Source organism: Streptopelia decaocto (genome assembly GCF_964273445.1).
Source record: "Streptopelia decaocto genome assembly, chromosome: 12".
NCBI classification, from domain to species: Eukaryota; Metazoa; Chordata; class Aves; order Columbiformes; family Columbidae; genus Streptopelia; species Streptopelia decaocto.
The window spans coordinates 19623825-19650847 of NC_138667.1; the positions used below are offsets into that span (position 1 = coordinate 19623825).

The window sequence follows — 27023 nt, forward strand, 5'->3', positions numbered from 1 at the left end:
CCCACGCGAGATTTCCTCCTTGTGGGAACAACGGGGCAGGAGGAGGAAGACGGCATTAAGGAAAAGGAGGAATTACACAATTAGCAATGAAGTTTGTACTGGGGTAACTACCCCAAACACATCCGTCTGCCCTCATATAAAAGATGAATATGCATTAAAAGCAACACTGCCCAGGGAGGGAAAAGAAGTGTGAACAGCAAGAATATGTACATGAGTTTTAAATAATTTTTTTAATTGTTGAGGCAGTAATACTTGGTTCATGGAACTGCAATATACAGAGAGGTGAAATAAATAGCTTATATATATATAATATATATAATATAGCTGGTTTTAAAATATTCCCTTATCATTGGTGTACTAGGTCATCTTGTAGTCACTTGAATGTAGTTAGCAGCATTCTCCAGAACTGAGCATAATGCAGGATCACGGAGCCGTGACACCTTATGTCATCAGAAAGGTTACAGAAGATCGATGTGTTGAGAACTCCACGGAAACTCAATCACTGCAGTACACACCATCTCGTCTCGGGCCGGCGTGCAGCAGACAATAAATAGATTACTGCAAAACTGGCACTTTTTGGGGCAGGGTGTCAGTAACTTTGGGAAACAACTTTGGTTTTCTTTGGTTTTATTTTTTTAATTTTTAATAATTACTTTTTTTTTTTTTTTCCCTCTGGGGATATGCTTGAAAAGTTGTCCTTTCCAAAAAAGCGAAATAAGCACCTGTGTGTCATCAACAACAAGAAGTCAATTTAAATAGAGCAGTTCATTTTGTTTTTCAAGTCACAATAAATCCCTAACAGCTTTTCCCCAGCGTTTGCCATCTAGTCTTTTATTAATTTTTTTTATTTTTATTTTTTTTTAAACACAATGTACAAAAATAGAGCTTCTTCCTTATTTTTAATGTAAAAATATTCCTCTGGTGCAGTTTTTTTTTTTTTTTCTTTTTTTTGTGGTTTATTATTGTGACGCTTTTTTGTCTATTTTTAACTGGGGTTGGTGGGTCGTATTCTCTTAGTCCTCTTGGTGACTGTTGTGTACTTGAAAGGTTTCTGTATCTCCACTTGCCCCTTTGGGTACCTCTTCATAAAATGTACATCTTGCTGGTTTTCCCGGGTCTTGGGCCCTTTCCGTGGCCTCCCTTTTTTAGTGAATCCAACATACCAGCCTGAATATTTTGCTGACATCAGTGCCGTATAGTTGTTTTCTAGGACTTTTTCAATGAAGACACACTCCTTGCTGGTGCCATCAGGCTGAAAAAGGAAAGAAAGAAAGAAAGAATTCATTAGACAAATGCAAGCTCAGTGACCAAAACCCAATTTGGCACAAACAAAATCATCACATCTGGACCTTGTTTTTGGTTCAAACGCTGTTAATAGGAACCGTAACAAACATCAGCTTAAAGAGAAATGGGTTTGCAAAAAAAGCACGAAAGCATGAGGTCATAATTTCTTTTTTTTTTTTTTTTAAACATTGCTATCCAAGGAGAGTAAGAAATTACAGAGACAACAGTTAAGTTTACCCAGCCCAACTCCTTCGATCGCAAGCAAAGCAAGACATTTAGCTTTATTTTTTTCCCATTAGGAAAGGAGGATGAATTGAACTCATGCCAGGGAAACATCACACTGAAACAGAAAAAAACCAAAAAAAATCAGGATCTCAAACGGGTCAAACAGCGTTGCTGCTTCTACCACTTACTTTTGATATGTTTTCCGAGATACCTTATGGGCTTGCATCCCTGACTTCCCCAACCCCACTAAAACGATTACAGGCCTCAGTCTAAGCCTTCCCAGTGCTTTGGAAACTCTCACCACAGCATCCCAGGCGTGACAACCGGCCAAGGAACCACGCACGGAGCTCTGGGGACGAGCCGAGTGGTGCCAAAGGGTCCTCACCCCCCTCCAGTCCCCAAACACAGCCGGTGATTTCAGAGCTCCATCAAACACCCGGGGCTCGGCTCCTGCTCGCACCCCTGCGCCGCACCCACGGCACAAAGGGCTGTCTCCCTGGACGGGCCGGCATCCCACCCATGTCCCCGTGCCACTGCAGCAGTGCCCTCAGCAACCAGACCCACCACAGCTCCCCTGCCACTGCCCGGTTTTACACCTCTGCTCTTTCAGGGACGGGTTTTGGTTGGAAGAGGGTTTCATTTCCGGTGGCCCAGGGCACGTGGTCCTCCCCCTTTCCCCACCTTTCAATCTCAGCCTAAAAGAAGCCACCCAGAGCTCAAGTACCTGGGTTAGGCAACCATGTCCCTAAATCACCGAATCACATAGAATCCCAGCCTGGCTGGGTTGCAGGGACCTCTGCAGATCCCCAGCCCCACCTGCTCACGCAGGTCACAGAGCAGATCACACAGGTGGGTCCAGGGGGTCTGAATGTCTCAGAGAAGGAGACTCCACACCCGCTCTGGGCAGCCTGGGCCAGGCTCTGGCACCTCCCAGCAAAAACGTTTCTCCTCATGTTCACATGGAACATCCTGTGCTTCAGTCTGCGCCCGTTGTCCCTCATCCTGTCGTTGGGCACCACTGAACAGAGTCTGGTCCATCCTCTGACACCCACCCTGAGATATTTATCAGATCCAGCTTCCTCAGCCTTTCCTCGTAAGACTTTCTTCCTCACCGAGGGAGCCAGGATTAGATGCAGAGCTGGAGGTCAAAAGCTCCTGAGCACTGCTCCCCAGCCAACCTCCAGCAAAACATCCCCCCTGCTGGGACTCTTTTCTCAATGCAGCCTCAGGCAAACCCACCTGCCCATGACTGCTGTGGGCTGAGAGCTCCTCAACCGCTCATCGGTTGGAGATGCTGGAAAACAGGGTATATTTGGCTTCTGTGGCCAGGTTTTGGTAGCAGAGCTACAGGAGTGGCTTTGGTGAGAAGCTGCTAGAAAATTCCCCCGTGTCCAACAGAGCCAATGCCAGCTGCCTCCAAGATGGACCTGCCCTTGGCCAAGGATGAACCCATCAGCAATGGTGGTAGCACCTCTGGGATGACAGATTTAAGAAGGGGGGAAAAAAACCTTGTGCAACAGCAGCCAGAGAGAGGAGTGAGAATATGTAAGAGCAACAACTCTGCAGACACCAAGGTCGGTGAAGGGAGCAGTTAGTGCAGAACTGCAGCCCGTGGGAAGGACTCACGTTGGAGAAGTTCATGGAGAACTGTCTCATGGGAGGGACCCCACGCTGGAGCAGGAGAAGAGTGTGAGGAGTTGTCCCTGAGGAGGAAGGAGCGGCAGAGACAACGTGTGACTCTGTGACCATAAATCCCATTCCCTGTCCCCCTGCACTGCAGGTGGGGAGAAGGCAGAGAAATCAGGAGTAAAGTTGAGAAGCAGGGGGAAGGTGTTTTAAGATTGATTTTTTTTTTTATCTCATTATCCTAGTCTGATTTGATGGGTAATAAATTAAACTAATTTCCCCAAGTCAAGTCTGTTTCGCCCATGATGGTAACTGGTGAGTGATCTCCCTGTCCTTATCTCAACCCATGATCCTCCTGCTATATTTTCTCTCCCCTGTCCAGCTGAGGAGGGCAGTGATAGAGCGGCTTTGGTGGGCACCTGATGTCCAGCCAGGCTCAACCCACCACACAGGATTCACCTCAGCTTGGAGATCTAGACTAACAGACCCAGAGCTGGATTCTGGACACAGATAAGCACAGTACGGAGCATCACACAGGACTCAATCTAGTGCTTGGCAAAGCCAAAGGAAGGATTTCCATCATAGTATCAGCCCAGTTCAACTCCACGCTGAAGTCAAATCATGAGTTTTTCAGTACTGCAGGCCTATGCTTACTGCTATGCTTACTATTCAACTCTCTCCATGCAAACTAAACAGTATCAGATGCTCTGATGGAGATGCAAGATGGGAACCATGAGGTGCAACAACCCAAGCTGGAGTCACACGGGCAACAAGAGGGGAAAAGCATCATCATCACCAGCCTCCTGGACCAGCCATCCCTCCCTGGCTTAATACCTTTAGCAGATCTTCAATTCTATTGGTGCAACAATGTGTGATGTTTACCCTAAAATCATTAATGCACCATCCTGCCCAAAGGTTTCATTACCACATGTAGGTCCCATTAAGAGGGTGGGGAGATCACAGCAACTTCTGTATCAAGAACGTTAATCCGGGGTCTGTGATCCCTATGTGTGCCCCCTCTATGTGGGCAAAGCCAGCTCTGCCGTAGGACCAGCAATCTCCACACCAGGCTAGGCACAAAGGTCCGAATTTCATCATCGACAGTTGGAAGCTCACAAACCCATTAATGAGTGGCAGAACTGGGCAAAGCTCAGTGGTTGCAGTTCCTGGGGGGGTCGTTCTCCCAGCCCTGGGTTTGATCAAAGCCACATGAGTGGGGAAGGGGGAAATCAGTTGACACCACGGGGTTCCACCAGGTTTCAATGGGAAGCCATAAAACCAGCCCCAGGTTTCTCAGGGCTCAGCCCACTACAAACCCTTCTCCAATGAATGGAGAATTTTTAAACAATACCATGGCTGAGTTTCAAATCCACCCAAATCCAGGTGCTGATGAACCGACCGGATCCGGACCGCAGGGGAAGCAGGTAATTGGAGGGGGCCATTTCCCCCACATTCGTGGAAAGGTCCTGGATTTGAGCCCTGACCTTGTTGCTAGGAGAATTAAGGCATTTTCATGCAATTTGGGAGGTTTCCACTTGTCCTGCAATGTCAGGTTCTCATGGAAAACGAAGACTGGAATGAAAAGAAAGCGTGCATGTAGGAGGGGGAAGTTATTCTATTAATAACAAAAACGTATTTACTTATACCTTCAAATTTGCCGACAGAGCCTAAGACGGAGACAGGAGGTGGAGGAATAACAAGGTGCAACTTCGGGCCAACCTCAGGGCTAATTTGAAGTAAACAAGGTGCATGAGATAAAAGAACTTTGTTCTGGAAGAGGAAGAGCTAAATGATTTGATAAAATGAAATTACAGTAACATTTACAAGTACCCTGAGATAAATCAGGATAAGGACCTCGCCTCCCCAAACAGAGCATTCCTGTACGTGCTAAGACACATCAGAGACAGACAAATTATTCTCAAATACTTACAAGTTGATTTTACAGCATCTGTTCTAATCCCCAATAGAATAAATCACTTGCACACGTTATTTACACCACAGAGAGCTGGACCCGTGGTAATCTATTAGGGGAAAATGCAATTTATAAGGGTTTACAATAATTTTTAAGTGTGACCTTGTTTTCACTAGGTGCCCATCACTTAAGGTCAAATCATGTCCCTGATTAAACAGCAGCAAAACACTCACTGGGTCTGTCACCCATCCTCTTGCTCCTCCAAAGAGAGAAGGATGGCAGAGGGATGGCAGACGGCTTTGGCCGAGCATCACTCCCTGCTCCCGCCTCCCCAGGAGCTCCCAGGGCAAGTGCCCGCTTGACGATCTGGGGCTGCACCCTCTGCCACCAGCTGGGAGATGCTGCCAAGCCGCATGTCACATGTACTTAGCTGTCAGGATGCACCTTGCAGAGCGCTTGCCCTTCAAAACATGAAGGTTTTATGTTTTGAACTGATTCTTTATTTAATGACAAGTTCTTGAGCGCCCCAGAGCTGTGCAGGAGCCACCTGGCCCAGCGCAATGGCACTGCCACGTGTTGGGGGAGGACTCGCATCCAGTCCCGCATCCCCATCACACCCCCAGAGCAGGGCGGGCACAGGCGATGTCCCACACATGCGTGGGGAACAAGCTGCTCCTGCGTTTGCTCACCACCGTCCCACAGGCAACGTTTCCAGCCAAGCTCCCTGCTCGGAGCAGGGCGAGAGCTGTCGCACAGGCACAGCTCTGCTCCTCTGGGAGTCGTGGGCTCCCTTCAAGTCAGCGCCTCCTTGGACCTGTGATGAGCCACCCCCAAGTCGCCAGTTTTGCTCCTGGGAGCTGCTGCCTGGCCGTGCAACAAGGCCGAGCCACCGCAGAGGTGACAGCCTGCAGCTCAGTTCTTTGCACAGAAGTAATTCCCAAATAGGGTCAGAGCTGCAGCGGCCGCCCAAGGCTCCCACTTGGGAGATATCTCGAGCATGGGACTGTTCATACACCACTGGCCAACTCCATGTGGAGCTGGAGGAGCTGAGCTGGAGCCAGGGGCTCCCCGAGTGCCCCAAGCTTACCGAGGAGCAGCACCAGATTGTTTGCGCAGAGCATTTGGTGACACGCTCTCCGGTATTAAACGTGAAACATGTTGAACTGACAATAAAAGAGAATTAAGTGCCAAAGCATTTGCTGCTTCTACAATTACACTCTGGAGTGCTTTGGTGCTCCTGCTCTCCTTTTTTTATGACCCAACTTGGTCTTATTGTAGTTTGGCTTTCTCGTTTTAAGTTCTCCAAATGGAAAGGATCAAAGGGCCCTTTGTTGTCATAGCAGGAGCGCTCCTGTGAGCGCGGCATTCCTGGCACGAACAGCTTGCTGCTCAGGGGGACCTCGCGGCTGCCTCTGTGCCACCAGCCCCAGCCAAAGCATTAGCAGGTGCAGCAGTCGCCTCCGCCTTCTCCCCATTAGCCTGTCCCACTAAGCCACCTGAGCAGCTTTTTATGGGAAAGGGAGGCCAGGGCAGGTTTTCTCATTTATGCTTCACAAATCTGGCTCAGTGGGCACCGGTAAATCCAAACTTCACTCGGCTTTTACGGCAACAATAAGCTCACGCAAGCCGCTCGGTTAACACTGCGGTGCAGGGAGAGATGCCTCCAAGACTGAAAGGTTTCTCTGTTTGCAAAGATCAGGGCACAAATTAAGCCCTACGAGTGATGCTGTGTTAAGCTGTTGTTAGCGAAGCTTATGTAAAACGTTTCCCCCCCTCTTCAAGCGGTGCTGCAATTAGAAACTCTCTGGGTCAGGCACCTGAATGTGCTGGTGATGCGCTGCAAATAACAAACACCAAACCGTAGGAGACACCACTGTGACAACCCAGGAATGCTGGCTTGGCACAGGGCGCAGCGAGACTCAGCAGAGATGACTCTCCTGCCTAACTATCACCTCTCTACAAGTCCAGCCCCCCATGCTCACCGTCAGATTGTGGAGATACCAGCTCTCCATACAAGAAGGATCAAGCGCTTCTCTGTGCAAGGAAAGCAAGCCCAGTCTTCCTAAAAATCCCGGAGCAGGGAAAGCTGCCACTGAAGCAAAAGGTTGCCAAGAGGTGTGCACACCTAGGCTTTTTTGCAATGAAAACCCCTGAAAATGGGCCTGTTCCGCATCCCTCCTTTCCCCTCCACAGACAGACAGACAGAGGAGTTTCCTGAGCAACCCATGGTGCTGGATCTCACACCAACCCCAGGCACAAGGTCACCCACTGAGCCTAGCAATTATTTCAAAGGCTTGCTGCAAATTTCCCTCAGATACTGTCACTATTGTTATCAATTCACACACTGCATTACACAGGAGAAATCCTGCCCTGTATTTCCTAAATTTCAGAGCAGTAACAATGTTTAAGTCTTGGGTTTTCAGGAGCCGTGCGGCCCAGCAGCCTCAGTGAGACACTCCTGAAGCATCCCCAGTTGCGATCAAGGGCTGGTGCACCCAGCGTCACTGATACGCCCTGTAAAGCTCTAAAGCTGTTCACACAGTGTGTACCCCGCGACGTGGGATTTTCAGGAAGCATATTACTTCTCTGTGCTTTTGCACCAGGCTCAGCTCAAGGTCAGAGCTCAGACTCACTCCGCATTTCTGGCTCGGAAAATCCCGAGTTAGGGCAGGAACGAGTTAATGTCACACCTTTTAGCACTGTCACCTCGTCCCCTTCAAAGGTACACCTTTGAAAGGTAGGTCAGAAAACGTGACAACGAGGTGGGTACAGCAGCCACCAGAGCCACCAGAAATATTAATATTACCCCCTTGCAGCACAGCAAATCTGAGTGCGCTGGCTGCTGGTGAGCTGGACCCAGTCATCCCTGTGCACTTTACAGGCATTATAGGGGCAGATCCATCACAAGCATCCTGATGTTCAGCATCTTGGATCTATGGCAAGGCATCCTCATCACAGAGACACCTCTTGACCCAAATGCACATTCTTGCTCCTCTTAGAAAATCAGAAAAGCTGCATCTATAACTGCCAAGGGTTACTCAGCTTCATGCATGTTTCCTCCAGCTCTCTGGCCTCTGAACCTGCACAATCCTCCGAGGAAAATACTGAGTAGTCATGATGGGCAGTTCAATAAAAGTGTCTGCCAGCACAGCGTAGAGGTTAATTATGTATACAGGACATCTAAGTGAAGCCAGGGAAGAAATACAAAACCCATGCAGGGGAGATTGTCAGAAGAGAGGGTACATCTCCATTCAGAGACCCAGTTTCAAAGCAGTGTTCCCCATTTTTGCACCCACCTGCCCATATGCACTGGGGGTACATCCCAAAAAATGGGTACGGCCTTGCATGCCTGAGATGGGACCCACAGGCTTTGCAGAGCCCTGTCCCTGTTTGTGCTGGACACAGAGCAAGCTGCAAGAACCAAGCAATGAAGAGAAGCATTTAAAAATTTTGTTTCCTTCTACCTTTCATTCAAAAATTCCACTTTTCTAATAATAACCTGTTCAGGAACCCTCACACTGCTCTGGAAGAGCACTTTGTCCCAGGATGAACAGGCGGATATAGAGATGAAAAGGGATGAAGCAAGCCAGGCTGAGGCTACACCAGGATGTGTCTCCTAACTGGCTCCTTCCATCACAGGCACAGTTACTGCCAGCAGGACGGCACACATCTCTAATTAGAGAAAACGAGGTTGGCTGCAGCTGGCAAAATGTACATTTGTTTAATTGAAATTCCTAACTGCTTCTCAGAGAACTATGTGTACTTACTATTAATGATAGGAGACGTCAATCACTTCTTAAATGACCTTTATGAAACCAATAGAAAATGTAGGAAAATTCTATTTAAGTCAAAACTGTGGGTTTGTTGCAATTGGAAGGTACTGCTTCAGGAGACGTGAAGCAACAGGCAGGTTTCAGACATGACATCTGAGCACATCTAAGACATCTACCATTACCTGCACCTACCTGATCCAGTTGCACGTATGTTTCTAGGTGCTAACTACAGTTAAGGCTGGGAAGGCATTTTTACCCAGCTGTACAAAGCACAAGCTTCGGGTTACATGCACTGATGGGTTTGCTGTGTTTTCTTTTACCCCAGACATTTTCAGCCTCCACCGACACTCACAGGCCCGTCCTGAACCTTCTATAAAAGCCAAATAAGAACAGCAGCACATTCTGCTTAAATTCCTTATATAGGGACCTGGGGCATCACAGAAAAAAGTTTGAAACTTCAGGTCTAGATGATGAGTGGAGCCAGAACATGGGACTGTAACAGTTGCTGACCTCATAGCAGGTCTGGTAAACCCCAGGTTTATACACATTAAACAAACATACACACTGAATTTAAAGTTATCATTTCAAACGAGTGCTATCTCATGCAGCTGGCATCCTGGTAGTGTCACTTGTTTCCCTGGACCAAGTTTAAACCAGTGGAATTTAGGACCAAGAAAGGTCATTCATTGTCTGCAGGATGGCATTAGTCCTCTTTGTGTCAAATTATATGACTAAGAAAAAAGACAAATCCATGATCAAATCAAGTGCCATCCATCAAAAATGATAATCAAGGTTTGTTCCAGACTGTGAACGACAAACTTCCTTCTGTGTACGACAAGTGCAAGGCTTTTGAGACGTGTCCTCCTTTAGGAAAACCTAATATGTGTAAGTATCCAAAAGACAATGTAAGAAAATGTCAAGGAAAAAAAAAATATTTAAGCAAGATCTACTTTTCTTTGACCTTAAATGTATTGAAATGGCCGTATCAAATGGGCTATCTCTTGCTGCTGTCAGAGCATAGGTTTTATTCTCCACTTCAAAATTAGCCTTCATTCTCACTTCATCTCCAAAACCAAATTGAGCATCAAGTAGAAACAGGATCCACCTGAATGTTCATCTCACCTGCATCCACTGAGGAAGACAAGGCTGCACTGCTTGTTGCTCACTGCGAGTTAAATACATGCATGTATTTGCAACGTAACACTTAGAAGAGACATCACCTTCATCTTAAAGATGTCCAGTACCACGAAAAATCGTACTTGGGAGATAGGATGCTCTGAGGAAAGCGATTAAATTCAACCTGATACAAGTGTCAGCACAAGACACATAGAGCACATCGTCTCTGCCCAAACGGAGTGAGGCGTGATCGGGGCTCAGGGATCCCCTCTCAACAACTGTAATTAACATTTAACCTTAGTGAATGGAAATATTCCAACATGACACACAGCTGCAGCCACCAAGAAACACAGGGGACAGGATGTTAGCAGCTTTATGGTGACACTTGCTTCTTGAACACAGAAAAGATTAAATTAAATTGACACATAGCTTTCAAGAAGGTGGCAATTTTTTTCCCCTAGAAAGGGATATAGAGCTTCCAGACACAGGGTTAGAAAAAGTTTTAGAGGTCAAGCTTGTCTACAACATGAACCTTGACTTTGCAAAACTCTGATTTGAGCAAGAGAATTGGTGCTTTTTAGGAATTTCCAACTAAGTTTGCTAAAGCGGAATCACAAGAAATCCATAAACCTGTCACACAGCTCTCTGGTGACCAGACACAACCCAGAGATAAAGTCCAACACTCACATCCGCAGCTCTGCGACTCCCTCCCATGAAGAAATATATTTTTAAAACAAAAGGACCTTTCACTTTATTTTAGAGCAAACACGTTAAAGCATTGTGGCTGTGCTGAGAAGCTTAAGTTAACTGGAGATGTTCATATATGGCTAAAACACGGTTACAAGGACCTCTTGACCACCTGGCCTGGCCCATGAGATTATGTATTAAGCACCAGATGTTCCCTGCTCACAGGGTTCACAGATCATGTCGTGCACGGATCCTCTACCCCCAGTTTGTTTAAAGCCAAACCTCCTGTCCTCGCCCAGCCTGAAAGGATCAGCATTCACCCAGGGCACTTAAGAGATTGCCAAGAACTGACAGTAGCACAGAAAGACTTAGCATAGACCTTAAATATTCACATTATTCTTATATAAGATGTTAGATGACATCCAATGAACACTGTAAACACGTGTTGCGATAGGACAAGGGGTGATGGGTTTAAACTAAAGGAGGGAGATTCAGGCTGGACACGAGGAAGAAATTGTTGCCCTGAGGGTGGTGAGAGCCTGGCCCAGGTTGGCCAGAGAGGTGGTGGATGAACCATCCCTGGAGACATCCCAGGCCAGGCTGGACGGGGCTCTGAGCACCCTGAGCTGGTGAAGATGTCCCTGCCATGGCAGGGGGGGCACTGGGGGAGCTGGGAAGGTCCCTTCCAACCCAAACTATTCTGTGATTCTGCCTGGCAAAGCAGCTAAATACAAATCCAACCGCAGCAGCACAGTCTGGGCTTTAATGTGCTTAATGATGCACTTCATTTATGAGACTCATGACCTAAATCCATCAGACCGTGCAGGTAAAGTGACTCGCAGCACTAACAACTCATCGGCAAACAGAGGACACTGGTACATCGTCCATGTGTTGGCATAAGCCTCTCTCCTCGTTCCATGCCATGGACACTGCAGTCCGCTGGCTCAGCACTTAGGGCTCTGGCATTCAGACTTCAAACTTACAACCCCCCTCCCCGTCCCCCAAGGCCATGACCTGTGAAGAACTGATGCAGAGTCCAACCATTTGTGAAGTAAAAAGGATCTTCTCCATGTGAGCCGGTTTCTTCCACCTCCTCAACATCCTGTGCAATACGTGAGCTCCAGCACCACCAGTGTCCCCCAGCTGTCCCCATTCCCTCTGCAAACTCTCTCATCTGTCCTTCCCAAGCCTTGAGGTCATCCAGGGTTTATCAGTAGCCACCAAACCGCTCTCCCTCTTCTGAACACACGGAACTTCCAAATGACCTTTACTCTCCCTGCACCACCGAGATCAGCCACCTGCTACCCCACATCACCGCAAAACACCTAAACCTCTTCCACAAAATTCAGTCCCCACATTTACAGCATTTTCCCCTCTCCTCCCCACCCCCAGAGAGAATTCTGTGCAAAACGCTGCTGTAAACAAACCCTCCCAAATGCAGAACCACAAAGAGGCCTATTGCTCGTAGCAAACATGAACGCTGCAGAGGTCCAGCGAGCTCGCACGAGCTCCTGCCACGTTGAAGGCACCACCGCAGCGTGGGAGCCCATCCACACTTGTGCCAAGGCAGCCCCAGCGCAATAAACACTGCAAAGCAGTTACCCTGGGCTCAACTACAAACAGCTTTTTGGGGATAATTACACAGTTGTGCCATCCAAAGCGAGGACTCCCGGAAAAGCCGGGTAACACCCAAGATGCAAAATGACAAATTATTGTGCCCACATAGCCTGCAACCATCAATACCAACATCCCTATCATGACCTCTTGCAACCCCTCCTCAGGGAATTCTGACACATTTCCAGCCCTGTACAGATTTGAAAATGCAACAAGTGAACCAGATGGTACAAAGTCCACGAGCATCCACAAAAGCTTGAATGTGATGCTTCAGGTAGCCCAGAAATCGGAAAGGAGCAGGTGTGAAAGGTGGAAGCGTTACCAAAAGCCTCGTGGTATTTGGGAGCTTAGAATGGAGGAGGGTGATTGCTGATTTCAGCTTCCACTTCAGCTTCTAATTTCATGAGAATCTCAGCTTCTAAGTTTTCAGAACAATCACGCAAAATGTTTTACACTGGTTGCAGGAAAAAGCCTGATTAGATGAACGCAGAAAATTATAACTGCTCAAATGAAAGAAAACTTCTTTTGTCATCTCATTGCTTTTAAGACCTTTGCAATCCTGCAGGCCCTGATTCATGACTTTCGGAGGCTTGAGGCTGGTTTCAGATCAGGTCCCTGTTCAAAGATGACAGTTTCCAAGGTTGCTTGGCGCCAGGTTCCATTGAAGGTGTTTATTTAGATGACTTATAAAAAAAACTCCCAAGGGAGCAAAATCCTGGCAACGGTTCACTTTAAAAAGGACCAATCTCACCATATATGAAGGACCAGACTACAGTCCAAAACAAGATCCAGCAAAAGCCATGTCAAGTTTTGCTTTCACATGAGATGCCAAGTCAAAATACTTTATGGCTGAACATGTCACAAAGAGATCTGCAAAATATATGCTGTTAAACCCAACACCCCACTCATTCTGGTCATGTTTTTATTGCAAATTCAGCATTCAGCCCCCGAAGTTGTGAGGTTTTACAAGCCCCTTTCAAGCAACCCAGATACTGTGCAACTCCGGGAATAATTCTGGATAAGCACCAAAACCCTGAGAAACTCAGAGTTCTGCCCCAAATCCAAGATGCAGTTAGGCATGGTTTTAAAATATACAAGCTGAGGAGTGCAAACACCTCATCTACTACATCCAAGTCTCAAGCCGCAAAGCCCTGAGTGCCCCTCTGCCCTTGGCACCTCCCAACATCTTCGCAGCACGTTTGGCGGCGGGGACAGCCCTGGCGCACACAGGCATCGGGGAATGCTCACGGCCAAAGGCCACGCAAGACTTGGGCACGGGAAAAGCATCAGGCTCAGAGCTCGTCCCCGAGTCTCCTTGACTCAGGCTAACACAGACCTCTGGCTTCAAGCAAGGTTCTGGTTTCCCACCATCCATGTTTCATAAAATCATAGAATAGTTTGAGTTGGAAGGGACCTTCAAAGGTCATCCAGTCCAACACCCCTGCAAAGGCAGCTTTTCAAGAAAGCTCAAACTCAGCCTTGACCAAAGCCAACTGATGACAAAGCTGGTCCAGATACAGTGGCTTCGGAAAAGCCACTTGGTGTCTCCAGCCCAGGTAAGTCCCCTTGTCCTACAAAGGGTGGCTCCCACTGACCCACCTGGAGCTCCTGTAACACAACACGCTCCTTCTCCTCCAAGGCCAGATGTATTATAAAGGGCCAGGATTGCATGCATGGGCCGTAGCGAGCGCCTACACTCTTTGATGCTGTCAGAGATTTTTTCAGCCAACTTTCCTGACTAAACACACACATACTTCAAGAAAACCCCTATTTTAAAGCTGCAATGTAAACAACCCCAAATTATTACTATCCCCCAAAGGCTACTGCTGGCAGGCATCAGTGATAAAGCTCTGCCAGAGCAGTCTGGCATCTAGCAACAATTTGTTTGTTGTCCTGCAAAAATACAGAGAGCCTTGCCATATGGTATTAGCAACTTTCTGGTAACATTAAGAAATATATTGGCTTGGAAAGCAGTTATCACACCAGAAAAAAATCTTAAGTCTCAGAGGCAGGTCTCTGCTGTAAGTGGTATCGGTACAGCGGTGCTGGTCAGGCATGGGGAGAGGTGATGGTGGCCAGCAGAGCCGTGTCACCTCCAGCCCCCAGCGCAGGGGACATGTCCCTGGCACAGCCACTCTTTGGCTGGCAGAGCTTTTCTTCAGGAGCTGGACCAAGCTCAAGGGCACAAGCTCAGCAATGCCCATCTGTGCTTTGTGAGCACCAGGAGGGCTTCAGCGCTGCAGACACGGCGTCAACAAAGCTGTCCCCAGAAAGGTCCCAAGTTACTTGGCAACGAGCTGAAGCGATGCCTCGGCCACCCTTTCACTGAACAGCTTCTTCCCGCTGTTTGTATTAAGCATAAAGGAAAGAGGAACACAACTAAACTTATTAAAGTGCTTTACCAAAAATAATGTGTATAAACTATAATGATTTTCAGAGAGTGTGTATATCAGGTAACTGAGTGTTTTTTGAAAGATAACCCAAAGACCAATGGTGCTAGTCAGCATGTGGATTTGGTGGGAAATCACCTATTTTGTAGTATCACACACTCTCAGGCTTGACTTCTTAGAAGGAGATGAACGGCTGTAATGAGCAGGGACTTCTTAGAACACAACTTTTCTCTCTGTAGAGCTGGCAGGGATTATATCTGTGACAGACCTCTTTCTGGCTATCGCTTTCCTAACTCTGCCCCTGTTTCTGGAGTTTTCCCCATAGTCACATCCTACCTCAGAAGAAGAACTCACCCACATCTAAGGTGGTGTGGGGTTCTCCTGCAGACTCGTAGTTATCAAGATTACAGGCACACCACATGGAGCAACATCACACGGGAGCAGAGAACACAACTGATGGTCACTATGCTGTCCCAGTTCCACCCACACTCTGAGTCCCATCCCACCCTGAGGAGATGGCTTCAGCACCCACCACCTCCTTCCCCTGCCTGGAGGAGCTCAAGAAGTGACTTAATGCACTGAGAGATGGAGCTGTTCTCAAGATGCAATCAACAGAGAACAAGAGAGAGAACTAACAGGAACAATATTGCTGCTGGATCTGGAAAAGATGTAATCCACCTAATAGCCATGAGAGAACATTAGTGGGATTGCTTGGAGCATCTTCTTAATAAATTTCTGGACCGAATCAAAGACGTGCTTAGCTCTTTTCCCATTCTTCTCAAATCTGGGTTCTTTCCAGTCATTATTTACCCTTCCTGCTTCTCTATCTTGCTCTGAAAACTGATGCCGCCCTCACTCTGGTCTGCAAAGAGCAGCCTCTCTTCCCTCTCTTGGCAGCTCTGCAGGAAGGCAAGGTCCATTCTTGCCCTTGGTCAGCCCAGAAATACAGGCCTGTTCTCTCCCTTTATAGCTGGGAGATACAGGTACCTGCTCCAACCCGAGCATTAGTGCCGACCAGGCTGTGATACCATGGGTGGCTGGGAGAGAAGCAGGGAAATTCCCTAGCAAGAGTGCCTGGGGTTAGGAGATGCTCGGATCTCCATGTGGCCGCCACCAGCCCGAGTGGCGCCTAAAGGAAGGGGTTAGGCTTTGGTGAGCCTGGAATGGTGCCGACAGATGCAGTTTAAGCTCCACAGACATCACTGCTCTGCTGACAAGGGGCTTGGGACAAGGCAAGGAAGGGAAATCTCCACAGCGTCTTGAAGTTCTAGGGAGCAGGGAATTGCTGAAAGGACAGTGCAGCAAGAGCAGAGGTGGCCAAGTTAATTAACAGCCACCTGCTCACACCCCAGATTGCTGTTCCTTGCTCTGGAGACTTTAAAGACTTATCTTTGACAGCCTTTTACAGACATGAAGCCCCCTCTCTACTGACATCCTTATTGTAATGTATGAGATGAGAAAAGCTGGGGTAGAGAGAAAAACCACAGGACTCACCAGGAGAACCACAGTTAGCTCCTCCAAAGAGACCATTAGCTCCTCTTCTCCCCTAACACTGAATTATGGCAAATATTCAGAGTTCTTGCCTTCTAGGTGGCCAGTCACATAGTACCTGTCACAAGTGGGCAAGTCACATTGTGCCCATCCTTGGAAGGAGAGCTGAACCTCTGAGTCCCCTTCTCCCCCATACTTGTGAGGAGCCTGAGATAGACAAACAGTAACAACAACTTTAAGAGAACACAAAAAAGCTTTTAAGAAAATGACCTAGTATTCCTGTTCTGAGTTTTCATGTTTTAATCTCACTCCTTGTAATATAACTCCACCCTAAAGCTCAGTGATCCATAGAAGACTTCAGCAAAATCAGAAAACACAGGACCTACATGTATATACACAGAGGCAACAAAAGCCCCCAGGCAAAAAAAAATATATGGTCAGAAAGAAAAAACAAACCAAAGCAAACAAACCAAAACCATTAAATCTTTCTTGAGCCTTCTTCAACATACCACCAAGAATCAATGAAGAAACATGATCCCAATGGTTTGCCACCTTTAACAGAAAAGTAGCTCCCTGTACAACACCTGCCCTGCCTCCAGTTCTCCCCAGCAGTACGGAGGGCGCCAGGGACCTCAGCAGCTGCATGCTGTGACAATAAATAAAGTCAGAATCCTGCCCAAAACACCTCTGAGCCCTTTGGCCAGCGTTGGCCACGTGTGTAATGAGGGTGAAAACACAAAGTTTGGACCTCCTGAGAAAGCTCCATCAGATGGTCTCTGCTCAGAAATGTTGGCATAGGCACAATTTCTGATGAATAAAGAACAATAAGCTGCTCTTCTCAGCCCTGGGGGTTATTCTGTCCACCTGCAACACAACTGGCCCCGTGGCAGGAGGGAGTCCCGGCTCTGCCGCTCCTGCATCCAGCACCGGCGGAGAACAGCAACAACCTGCTCCAGTCTGTAAAACCCTCCGTAGGTGGTTATGGAAACCAAAAAGGACTAAATTCAAAGCAGGTTTTCAACTGGGGGGGATCCAAAACTGCTGACTGAGGAGGAGGACAAAGCCAGATGGCATATGCTGGTATTGTCAGGGATTATGCAGTGTAAGGCAATGGGAAATTAGCTGAGAAAAAGACCCAGTTTGGTCCCATGGCTCCTCTCTTGCCAAATGAACATACCGGGGCGACCGTGAAACAATTAGTTTATGGGTTTCATTCTCCTCCACCCCCAGACTAAACCTAAATATTTGTATAAGCCCAGGCATAACTTTTATCTCATATTTTCCTTGGGGTTTACTAGCTGTTTAGAGCATTCAGGCTAAAGAGCATTCCCTCGAACTCTTGCCACGAAAAGAGCTGAAACTATGATACTAATTAAAACCACACTCTTTGGTATCAAGAAGACACACTATTACTTTCTTTTTTTGCTCCAGAAAAGCTGTTAATACGGCCTACGCGACTCGAACATTCTCCTTCCAAGCGCCGTGCTCGGTACCCGCTCCTGCCCAGGTCGCCAGTTTAGGAACGTGACAGCAGCCTGGGGCGGGAAGACGCACACTTCCAATATATTTATTATTGCCAACTTAAAGTAATGGAAAGCACATCAAGAAGAATAAAAAAAGCTTTACACTGCGTGAAAGGTAACAAGCTAAAGAACTGTACTGCCTTGGTGCCCAGTGGCCAAATCAAGGGCTGAATCTTGCAAAAAAATACTATGTATTTTGAAAAACAGCCTCTGGCTTTGCCAGGATGCTCCTGGACACTTGGCATGGACCAGGAGGGATGTGGGGTGCACTGTGTCCCACCACTGATCCACCCCGGGTAAGGTCGAGTGAAGAAATGGTAAGATTTCATGCTCATTTTACCTCACCTAATTTGGATGCTTTTGAGGTCTCCATACCAGCACATCATAAACATTAAAAAAATTATCCTTATAACATTTCAGGGGAAAATGCTATTATCACATTTAAAGGATGGAAAAGTAAGGAAAAAAAAAATCTAGGGCCACGTTTGGGTTCAGTGCAATATTAAAAAGCATCCTGAGAGGTCTAAGTCTGGTTAAAAAATCAATTTCCTTGTCCAGGTTCAAAGGACGGTGCCTCATTCAGAGCGGCGATCACAGGGCAGACACGCAGGAAGCAGAGAACTGGCTGCTCCTCTCCAAATCTCCCGCAGCACCAGTGTCCAAGTCCCCGCCATGGGCAGCAGCTGCCGGCGAGAGATCGGAGCATCTGCCCTGCTCACCAGGAAAACCGAACGGCAGGAGAGACCCTCCGGGGAAGGCACTTGTCCTGCGTCACCCCTGGGACCACAAAAGTAAATAATGCTTCATCAGAGCAATTTGGTTTCTGGTTGCGGTTCGGGAGCGTGGCTTTCGCTGTGTTCACTCAAAACAAAACTCCGCTTCCCTTTTTCAGCGCCACAAAGATGCCAGATTTTAATTCCTGGTGGTACAAAGTGCAAGCAGCGGAGGAGGAAGGGGCCTTTGAGGGATGAGATGTTTTATTTTATATTTAATTTTTGGTGATATTTTAGCTTTTAGCAAGCTCCTGTCTGGTTAGCAAGCTTCTAGCTTCGCCAACAACACAGAAGAACTGCCTAAGTTACAAAAACAAGTTAATACATAAAAAATATGACTTCAGCAAAGAAGTTAAGCTCGATGGGTGAACACGCTGTAATTTGTTACATGCTTCCATTGTGTGGGGATCCAAAGTAATAAAATACTCCTGTAACGCTAGAAGCGTGAGGCCCAGCCCTGGTAGGACGTTGGGATTCCAGGATTAGCTCTGCCACAGCATCCCCTGGCTCAGCACCAACCGGAGCCAAACCCCCCAGCACCAACCCGCCCCGCACAGCGCTCCGCTCACCCTTTTATTCTGAATTTTGCTCCAAAGAAAGAGCAAGTAACGTAGTTATTGTGGAGGCGGCCACAACACTGGGATGCTGAGACATCTCATGGCAGTTTAATGCAACCACAAGGCACAAACCCACCCGCGTCCGAAGCATCATCCGAGGATGCTGTGGCTGGTGCAGAGTTTGGCTTTATGGAGACGGGGAGGCTCGAAGGCGCAGGGGCTGCCTCCCAAACCCCACATCCCCTCGTCCTGCTTCTCATTTGAGGCTGACAGGCGAAGCTCGAACACATCATTACAGCCTCGAGGAGGCTGCTAAAGGTACCACTCATGTTACAAATGAATTAATAGGAAACACTTACCTTCCCCACGAGCTTGCCTTTCCTGTTCATGCAAAGGTAGAAGTCTGTCTCCTTCCCTTTGATCCGGACTTGGCTGCCAAAAGTGTCTGTTTCCACTAGAAGCTGGGCTTGTAAAGGAAGAAGAAAAAGAAAAAAAGCATTTACCAATGTGGTCCCATTAAGTCAGAGTGTGTAAAGCTCGTCAGCATGTTGTCCCATCACCTCTACCTGACCCCCACCACGCCGGGATGCTATGCAATGAACCACCCAAGGAACCACCCCGGAGCTGAGCTCCAGGCCTGGTTCCAGGTGCAGATCGGACACATCTCCACTGCCTCCTATGCAGATGTTCCAGATGTAATGTCAGTTTAGCACAAAACATGCACAAACACACGTGTGCTCCAGCAGTCCGCACCGCCCCACCACCCCATTGGCAATATAAAGCTAGGTGCTCTCCTTCACGCTCCAGGAGGGTTATCAGAGGGTACAAACATGGAATTTAGTCTCATGAAAATACGAGATTAGCATGACAAGAATGAAAATCACTTCCCCACAGCCAGCAGCCGTCACACTCTTCACAGAAGCGGTCAAGCCACATGTTCATGGTGCAAAACATCGCAGTGACCTCCTGAAGATCACCACAACACCTAGAAGGGAGAAAGTGGGTGCTGCTGGTTCTCTTTGATGAACACCCGCCCTGCAGACATCCTCTGTGTGTCGAGTTATGTTCCTAGGAGGTCACTCACTTTCTGGCAGTCTGGGAGAAATATGGCCAATCTCTTGGTGCCTCACATGTTTGTTGAGGCCAGAGCTGGTTTGCAGCATTGTCAGTGGCCATGGTAGAGGACAGATTTCTGCCACATCTTCATAAACCTCCTGCACTGACATAATTGTATTTGCAGAAGTTGCTGAGCTGCCACCCCGATGTTTAGGGTGCCATCATCATCTCAAAACCTAGCCACATCCAAATTCAGTGTTTTATTCCATTTCTGATATAAACACAAATTCCAGTCATGCTTGAGGTTTGGATTCCAGGAATTTCCCCGGAGAGGCAGGAGCAGGCAGACTGGACAGTTTGGTTCAGATCCATCCCTGATACAGAGAGGGAGAGAGGAGGCATAGTCGAAACACAATGCAAGAATGTGTAAGTGTCAGCAAGTGCAAATCCACGGTCCTGCTCTGGAAACACTCACACTCGTACGACCCGAGCCTTGCCGCAGAAACACGGCTTCTGCCAAACTCTGGAGAATGTTTGATCTGCACTGCAAAAAGTCACATTCTTTTTGGCATTCATATTTCAAACTTTAAAACCCTCTAAGAGCAAATATGTTCACTGTAAGGATTTACCATGGGGATAGAAATAGAAGTTTGTTTCATTTCAACACATTAATATTTTTCCCACTTATAAAGTCAGCTTTTGGCTTCTGCAGTGCTGCAAATATCACAAACCTTTAACTCACAAGAGCCCTAAACAGAGTTTTTCCTTTGTAACTCAGTCACATATGCAAGCTCAGGGTTTTCCAGTTACTAGCTGTTTACATTTATTTTGATAAATCTGTTAAACCTGTTATCACAGGGGATATATATAAAGAATAACTTATTTCTGACAGCAGATGGGATAATGCCTCTATTATCAAAGAATATTACTTGCAATTCTGCATAAATATGGATATTTATCTAAGCCTTTCAGAAATGCATCATGTTTTGGGGTATCTGCAAAGGAGAGTAGCTTGGCAGCGACAGTGGGTGCTGCAGGATTTCCCTCTACACCCCCATGGTGGCATTGAAGCAGTGACCATCCACATACATGAGTGAGGAAGGGCCAAACCAACCAGAAATGTCCCATCATAGTAAGGATATAAAGAAGAGCAGAGTCAGGATGGGGGAGGATGGCACTGGGTCAAAGACAGGTGTTCAAGGGGAAGATGTGCAACATGGAAGATGTGCAACATGGTACATAACCTGGTGAACACCCACTGCTTCAAGAAGTTCAGGGAGGCTGCTCAGACGCAACACAGCATTAACGAACCAGGGAACAGCCAGAGGTAGGACTATCTTTAAAGAGGGGATTGGGAAAGGTCTTCTCCTCAAATGAGCAAGGGCATTAGAGAGGACTAATCGTCAACCTCAGCTGGGGAGAGCAGCAACCTGCACGCGAGAGGAGGTTATGGAGCCAGCACAAGAGGTCCCAAAGATCGACCCAAGAACCACAACCAACACTCCGAGTGCCAAGGAGTTGCCCACAGATCTGCAGTGCCAAACCTACCCAGGCACTCAGATGACCCAGAGCCACCCACCGAGGGCTCCACAGCTTCCACACGGGCAAGAAGAGGAGATGGCAAGTTCCCATCCAAGCTGCAAGGCGCTTCCTGGCTCTTCCAGTCTCAGTGCTGCAACTGAAAAATTCTAAGAATAATGCTGAATATCAGGTATGGGTTTTGGTCAGCCAAAGCAGGAGCTAACGTTGATAAAGCACTCCAAAGCAGTAGCCTTGATCCGTGGTCCTGCCAGACAGTCGGCAACCAGCATCCCTCCAGTGTGGGTCCCGTCAGATGGACAAACAGGGGGCACGCCAGCTCGCCTTCCCCGCCCCCTTGCTCTGCAGCCAGAATGAGTAATATCCAAGCTGATTTTAATTTGAAAAATATCACCTTAAAAAGATGCCGGTTCCCTGCTGTGAAAATTAAAACCATCTGGATGGAGTGATTTCAAATAATTAATCTAGGTCGCCTTTGACACCGCTACTAATTAAAATACGATACCTTCCTCCCCCTTTTTAAATAGAGAATTTAAATAAAGTTTAAAGATCTAATAAAATAATGTCACAACTTAGAACTAAATGGAAGTCAACTTTCTGCGGGCTGCAAAGGTTATGCTGGTGCTGAGATTCCTCCCAGGCTTGTGTCACAGCACAGACCGAGCAGCACCGGCTGGGCAAGCACCCAGTGTGACACCCGCACCAGTAAACACGGCAGTAAATACACCAGCATCCATAGCGCAGTGCCCCGAGGAGGCTCAAGAGCCCCCAAGATCATCCCGCACCCAGCGTCCAGGAGTGGGGAGCAGAGGGCAGGAGGTTCAGCAGACGCCGTCTGCTCCCCGCTGTGACCCCAGTTAACACAGTGCAGGCTAAAGCCACCCATCAGTACCCACTTCCGAAAAAGATGCTGGAAATGTGTTCTTATTTCTAAGGATCCTTGACCTCCTTTCCTACAAGAGCAATCAATGTGGCTGTAGGGTTGGGTTCATAACCCAGTTGGCTTCCAGCCTAAGGCACCCCTTACTGCTGATTCTCCTTTTTGCAACAGGAATCTCCCTAAACTCTCTCAGGAGGCGAGATAGGGGACCTTGTCAACACATCTAGTCAGCCAAAATCAGCTGGGAGAAATCCTAGTCCTGAATACTGCAACACATATCCCTGGTGGGTGGATGCTGATCCAGAAGGGGCTGCTGAGGTCGCCTACCGCATCACACGTGGCAGGAGAAGAGCTCAGTCACCACCAAAAGGATTTAAACAAATCATAGAATCACAGGATCATTTTGGTTGGAAGAGACCCTCAAGATCATTGAGTCCAACCACAATCTGAATCTGGCACTAAACCATGTCCCTACAAGCCTCCTCTATACGTCTGTCCAGCCCTCCCGGGATGGTGACTCCAGCACTGCCCTGGCAGCCTGTTCCAATGCCCCACAGCCCTTTGGGGAAGAAATTGTTCCCCACATCCAACCCCGACCTCCAATGGCACAACTTGAGGCCGTTTCCTCTGGTCCTATCACTTGCTACTCAGGAGAAGAGACCAACACCCTCCATGCTACAACCTCCTTTCAGATAGTTGTCGACAGCGATAAATAATAATAAATAAAAGTCAGTTGAGCTTGGTTTGCTGTCTCATTTGTCTCTATGATAAAGATGCTATAGCCGCAATGAAAGCGCCACGGAAAATCCATGGAGAGCTGAGGTAAAACAAGTCCCCCAGGCTGGAGAGGTGTCCCCACAGCTCAGGACACCTGACTTCCGGCTCCATTAGTCCCTGCACACACCACAGAGAGATTACAATCTTTATTTTCAAAAGCCCTCCACTCTAGCCTTCAGATCAGGTATTATTGTTTAAATTCTTTGACAGGTAGATATTTTGATACATTTTCCAGGGCAGGCGGCGGGCAGAAAGAGCTAAAGAGAAAAGATGTCTTCAGAGGGTGAGATCTTCTGCTACATGCCTTTGCCTTATTGGCCCATTTAACCTAAACCTTCATCAAAACTCCCACTGGAAGAGACTGGAATTCCTCACATGTCTAGGTGAAAAGGATTACATATATATATATATATATATGTTGAAAAGTTATCTTCCAGCTAAGAAAACATGAAGTCAGGGAGATATGTAAAGGTGGCAGAAAATATGCTAAATTATCTTTCAAATATTTCCTGGGAGTGGGAGGACAGGAGCCAGCAAAGCACAGGGAAAGAAAGAAGAAAGAGGGCACCTGAGACGTGCGAGGTTTACATGTACCTGTCACAAAAGTGTAAGCGCCAGCCAGTTTCATGTAAATGAAGAGATAAAGGGGGAAAACACAGAGGTGCAGGACTGGATACTTTGAGTCTACCTACCATTCCTTTTTATTTTCTTTTTTTTTTTTCAGGTATAAATCCTGCAAAAGAAGCTGCAGAGAAGAGGAAACTACAGCCCCTTACGCTGCCCACAGGCACCTCGAAGCAGCTAAAACAGATTTCCTGGGGACTGAGATTTCACTGCTTTTGTTGAGAACATCAAAGAAACCATTCTCAGCACTTCCCAGTTAAGTCATTCTGATGCTATGAACCGAGACAAAGTGCATTTCCATAAGTTCACAGCTTATATCACATCTGACAGGAGAATAAAATTTCCTCTCTGGTAAGACAGAATACTCCAGTGTGAACCCCAGCATGGCCAAACAGTCGAAACCCGTTCAAACACAGCCTGCCCCTACCAAACCCACGTGAATCCCTTACATGACCACAACATAGGACAGAACGACCCTGTCTCCACTTCACATTCGTGATGTAATTACAAGGTAATAATGCCAACATTTGGTAAAATCTGGAGGGTCTAATAAAGCCCCCAGGCTATGAACAAGTGAGGGAATCTAGGCTGCATCCTCAAGTTTTGTTTGCGCACGCATATATTCCTCCAAACTGCATAATCTTCAATAATTATAACACATACAACCCAACTCCCTTCTCAATTATTCAGGTCCAAATCAGGAGTTACCACCAAAATCAATAAGGCTGGAGCTCAGGAGGGCAGAGCTCTGACCCACACACCACTGCAATGAGCTCATCGAGTCTGTCTTGAACAAGCACAGGATACATGTATGTCAAGTTATTAAAAGAGATGGTCATGGGCAGGTGGAGTAACAAGATCCAGGCTCCAGGTACGTTTTTTTTTAAGCCACCACTGTGCACAAGGACGCGAACTACCCGGTGTCAGAGCCAGGGGAGCGCACAAGGAGCAAGCGCAGCCCATCTTAACCCAGGCCGTTAAAAATGCCACCTCTCTAAATTAGGTTTTCTTTTAAACCTCATTTAAACATCCTATTTTTTGACTCGGTCATCTGATGCAGTTAAGGAAAAAGACATGAGCACCAACACGTCACTCCACGCCAAGCGCTGAGTCCCCCACGGCACTTCTGTCTGCCTGGTTTTGGGGCAGGAAGGGGAGCGGGACCAAGGGCTCCGTGTGAACAAAGGAAAAGCGGCAGAGACAACCTGTCACTCATGTAACAGCCTTAGTAGCACTCAGGAGCCACACAGGTTAAATATTTGCAAGGGGGACATCAGAAGGGAACCTATAATGCAGCAAAGACCTCAAAGGCACTTACACTGCAGCAACCTGATCCTGCAAATACTTTCACACGAAGGACCTGACACACATCGGAAGTCCCTCGAGCGCTGATAAAGAGCCCTGCATGGCTTCAGGGTCCCGGCTGTCACCGGCTGCATGGTTGGACGTGCTGGGGGACGGCTCAGGCACCCTCATCTGCAAACAACCATCTAACACCCAGAAGGTGTCCTGTCCCATTTCCAGGACGCTGAACTGTCCCCTTAGGGTTCACTGGGCATGCCTAGGTGACACGAGGCCAAGACACGTGGAAATACCCAGGCTGGTGCCAACCACGCCAGCCCGAGCACCCAGCCCAGCACAGATGTGCGAGCAGGACGCGCTGCCGCAGGCACTTAACCCTGCGGGACGCACACCCCAAGATGGTCGGGTAAGAAAATATCACTCGCGCTTCTGAAACCTCCACCACTTAAGTCTGTCACACCATTACAGTGGTCTCATCTTTAGGGACACTGACCCAAAAAAAATCTCACTACCAGTTCAGCGCTGGCTAACAGGACAAGCCCAGGGAACGATGCTGAGCATCCCAGGACCACCTTGGGGAGAACTTGCCTCCCCAGCCTGTTGAAGATGTGTTGCTTATGTTAGAATGGCAAAATCAAGAAAAAAAAAAGAATATTCTGAAACACAAGCACTCTCTTCAAAATTGTCCACCCTGCCTCCTGAAGGATGACAAAGCTTCCAGACATGGTCCCTGTAAAATAACTCCATTCACCGCATCTTGGGAGAAGCTTAAAGAAAATTTCATAATTTGAGGTCCATACACAGAAAAATCGTTTGATAATTTAGCTCATGCAAGACCAGAATAAATACGAAGACAGGTCTTACAGATTTTCCCCAACTCACATAAAAAGTTAATATATCACAGAACCTGTGATTCTGTCAAAAACAAAAAATATTTGAGGACAATATTAAAATTGTAAGTACCATGCTACTGGCTCAAGCCTGCACCACCCAGAGTCCGGTCATCATTTATTCCCATTAAAAATGAATGTAAAATACTGTCTTTCTGACACAAAGGCATTTGCACCCATTTGGAGATGTAAAGCAACAGGATTAAGTAGTGGGGAACCAAAGGTGGCCTCTTGCAGATGTTTTATACACAAGAGACACTAAAATATTTTGGCGGTTGCTTCAATGATGGTGAATAAGCTTATTTAGACGAGATTCAGTAAAACTGGAGGCGATAGGTTTAAAAACGCCTGGGCGGGGAGAGGCAGCGAACAAATTCTGCCCTGAACTTTGCCACCTGCACAACCGCAGTGACTGAGGAGGAGGCCGGGAAGCATTAAAAGTGTCAGCACAGAAACGCCCCAATCTGGCCGGGCGTCCTGCCGCCTCCACGCACAGCTCCAGCGGACAGCACTGCTACAGCCACGTGAAAACTGCCTGACAAGCTGCCAGGCTCCGAGTCCAGAATTCGTGAAGGATGAGCCTCCAAAAAGATTAAAAAAAAGTTCAGAAGCTCTGTTATGCTTGAAAAAGCACCTAAAATGAAAAATAAAGGGCCAAACCCCAATGTCTTTGATCATTCTCATTTGAATAGACTTCTACTGACACGGTGAAGCCAAACAGACAAGGACCTCAGCACCTGGCCCACGGTGCCTGGCTGAAACACGTCCAAAGTGCCAGAGTCGCCCGGGTCTGGAAATGGCACGAACCTCTCCCATCCCGAGGAGGGTTAGAACTACCACCAGAACAAACGCTGCTCAAGTTACGCTGACTCTCTGATTCCCAGGCTCAGCCGAGCCCCCCAAAAATACTGATGTACACCAAAATAACAATAGGCGGAGAAGGACAACTCTGGGAACCCCACGTACTCCCGCTTCTCCAAAGCT

The 27023-nt window shown here is 47.5% G+C and overlaps 1 protein-coding gene across 2 annotated transcripts in view; it reads right to left on the bottom strand.

Annotated features, from left to right (window-relative positions):
* Window positions 1-247: 247 nt before the first annotated feature.
* Window positions 248-27023, bottom strand: part of FGF18 (fibroblast growth factor 18) — a 72120-nt gene continuing 45344 nt past the window's right edge. For both annotated transcript variants that reach the window (XM_082063615.1, XM_082063616.1), the window contains 2 exons: window positions 19331-19437; window positions 248-1252 (listed from right to left, as the gene is read on the bottom strand). In XM_082063615.1, coding sequence (XP_081919741.1) covers window positions 986-1252; window positions 19331-19437 — 374 coding nt within the window. In that variant the 3' untranslated portion in view covers window positions 248-985. The remainder of the gene's footprint in view (window positions 1253-19330; window positions 19438-27023) is intronic.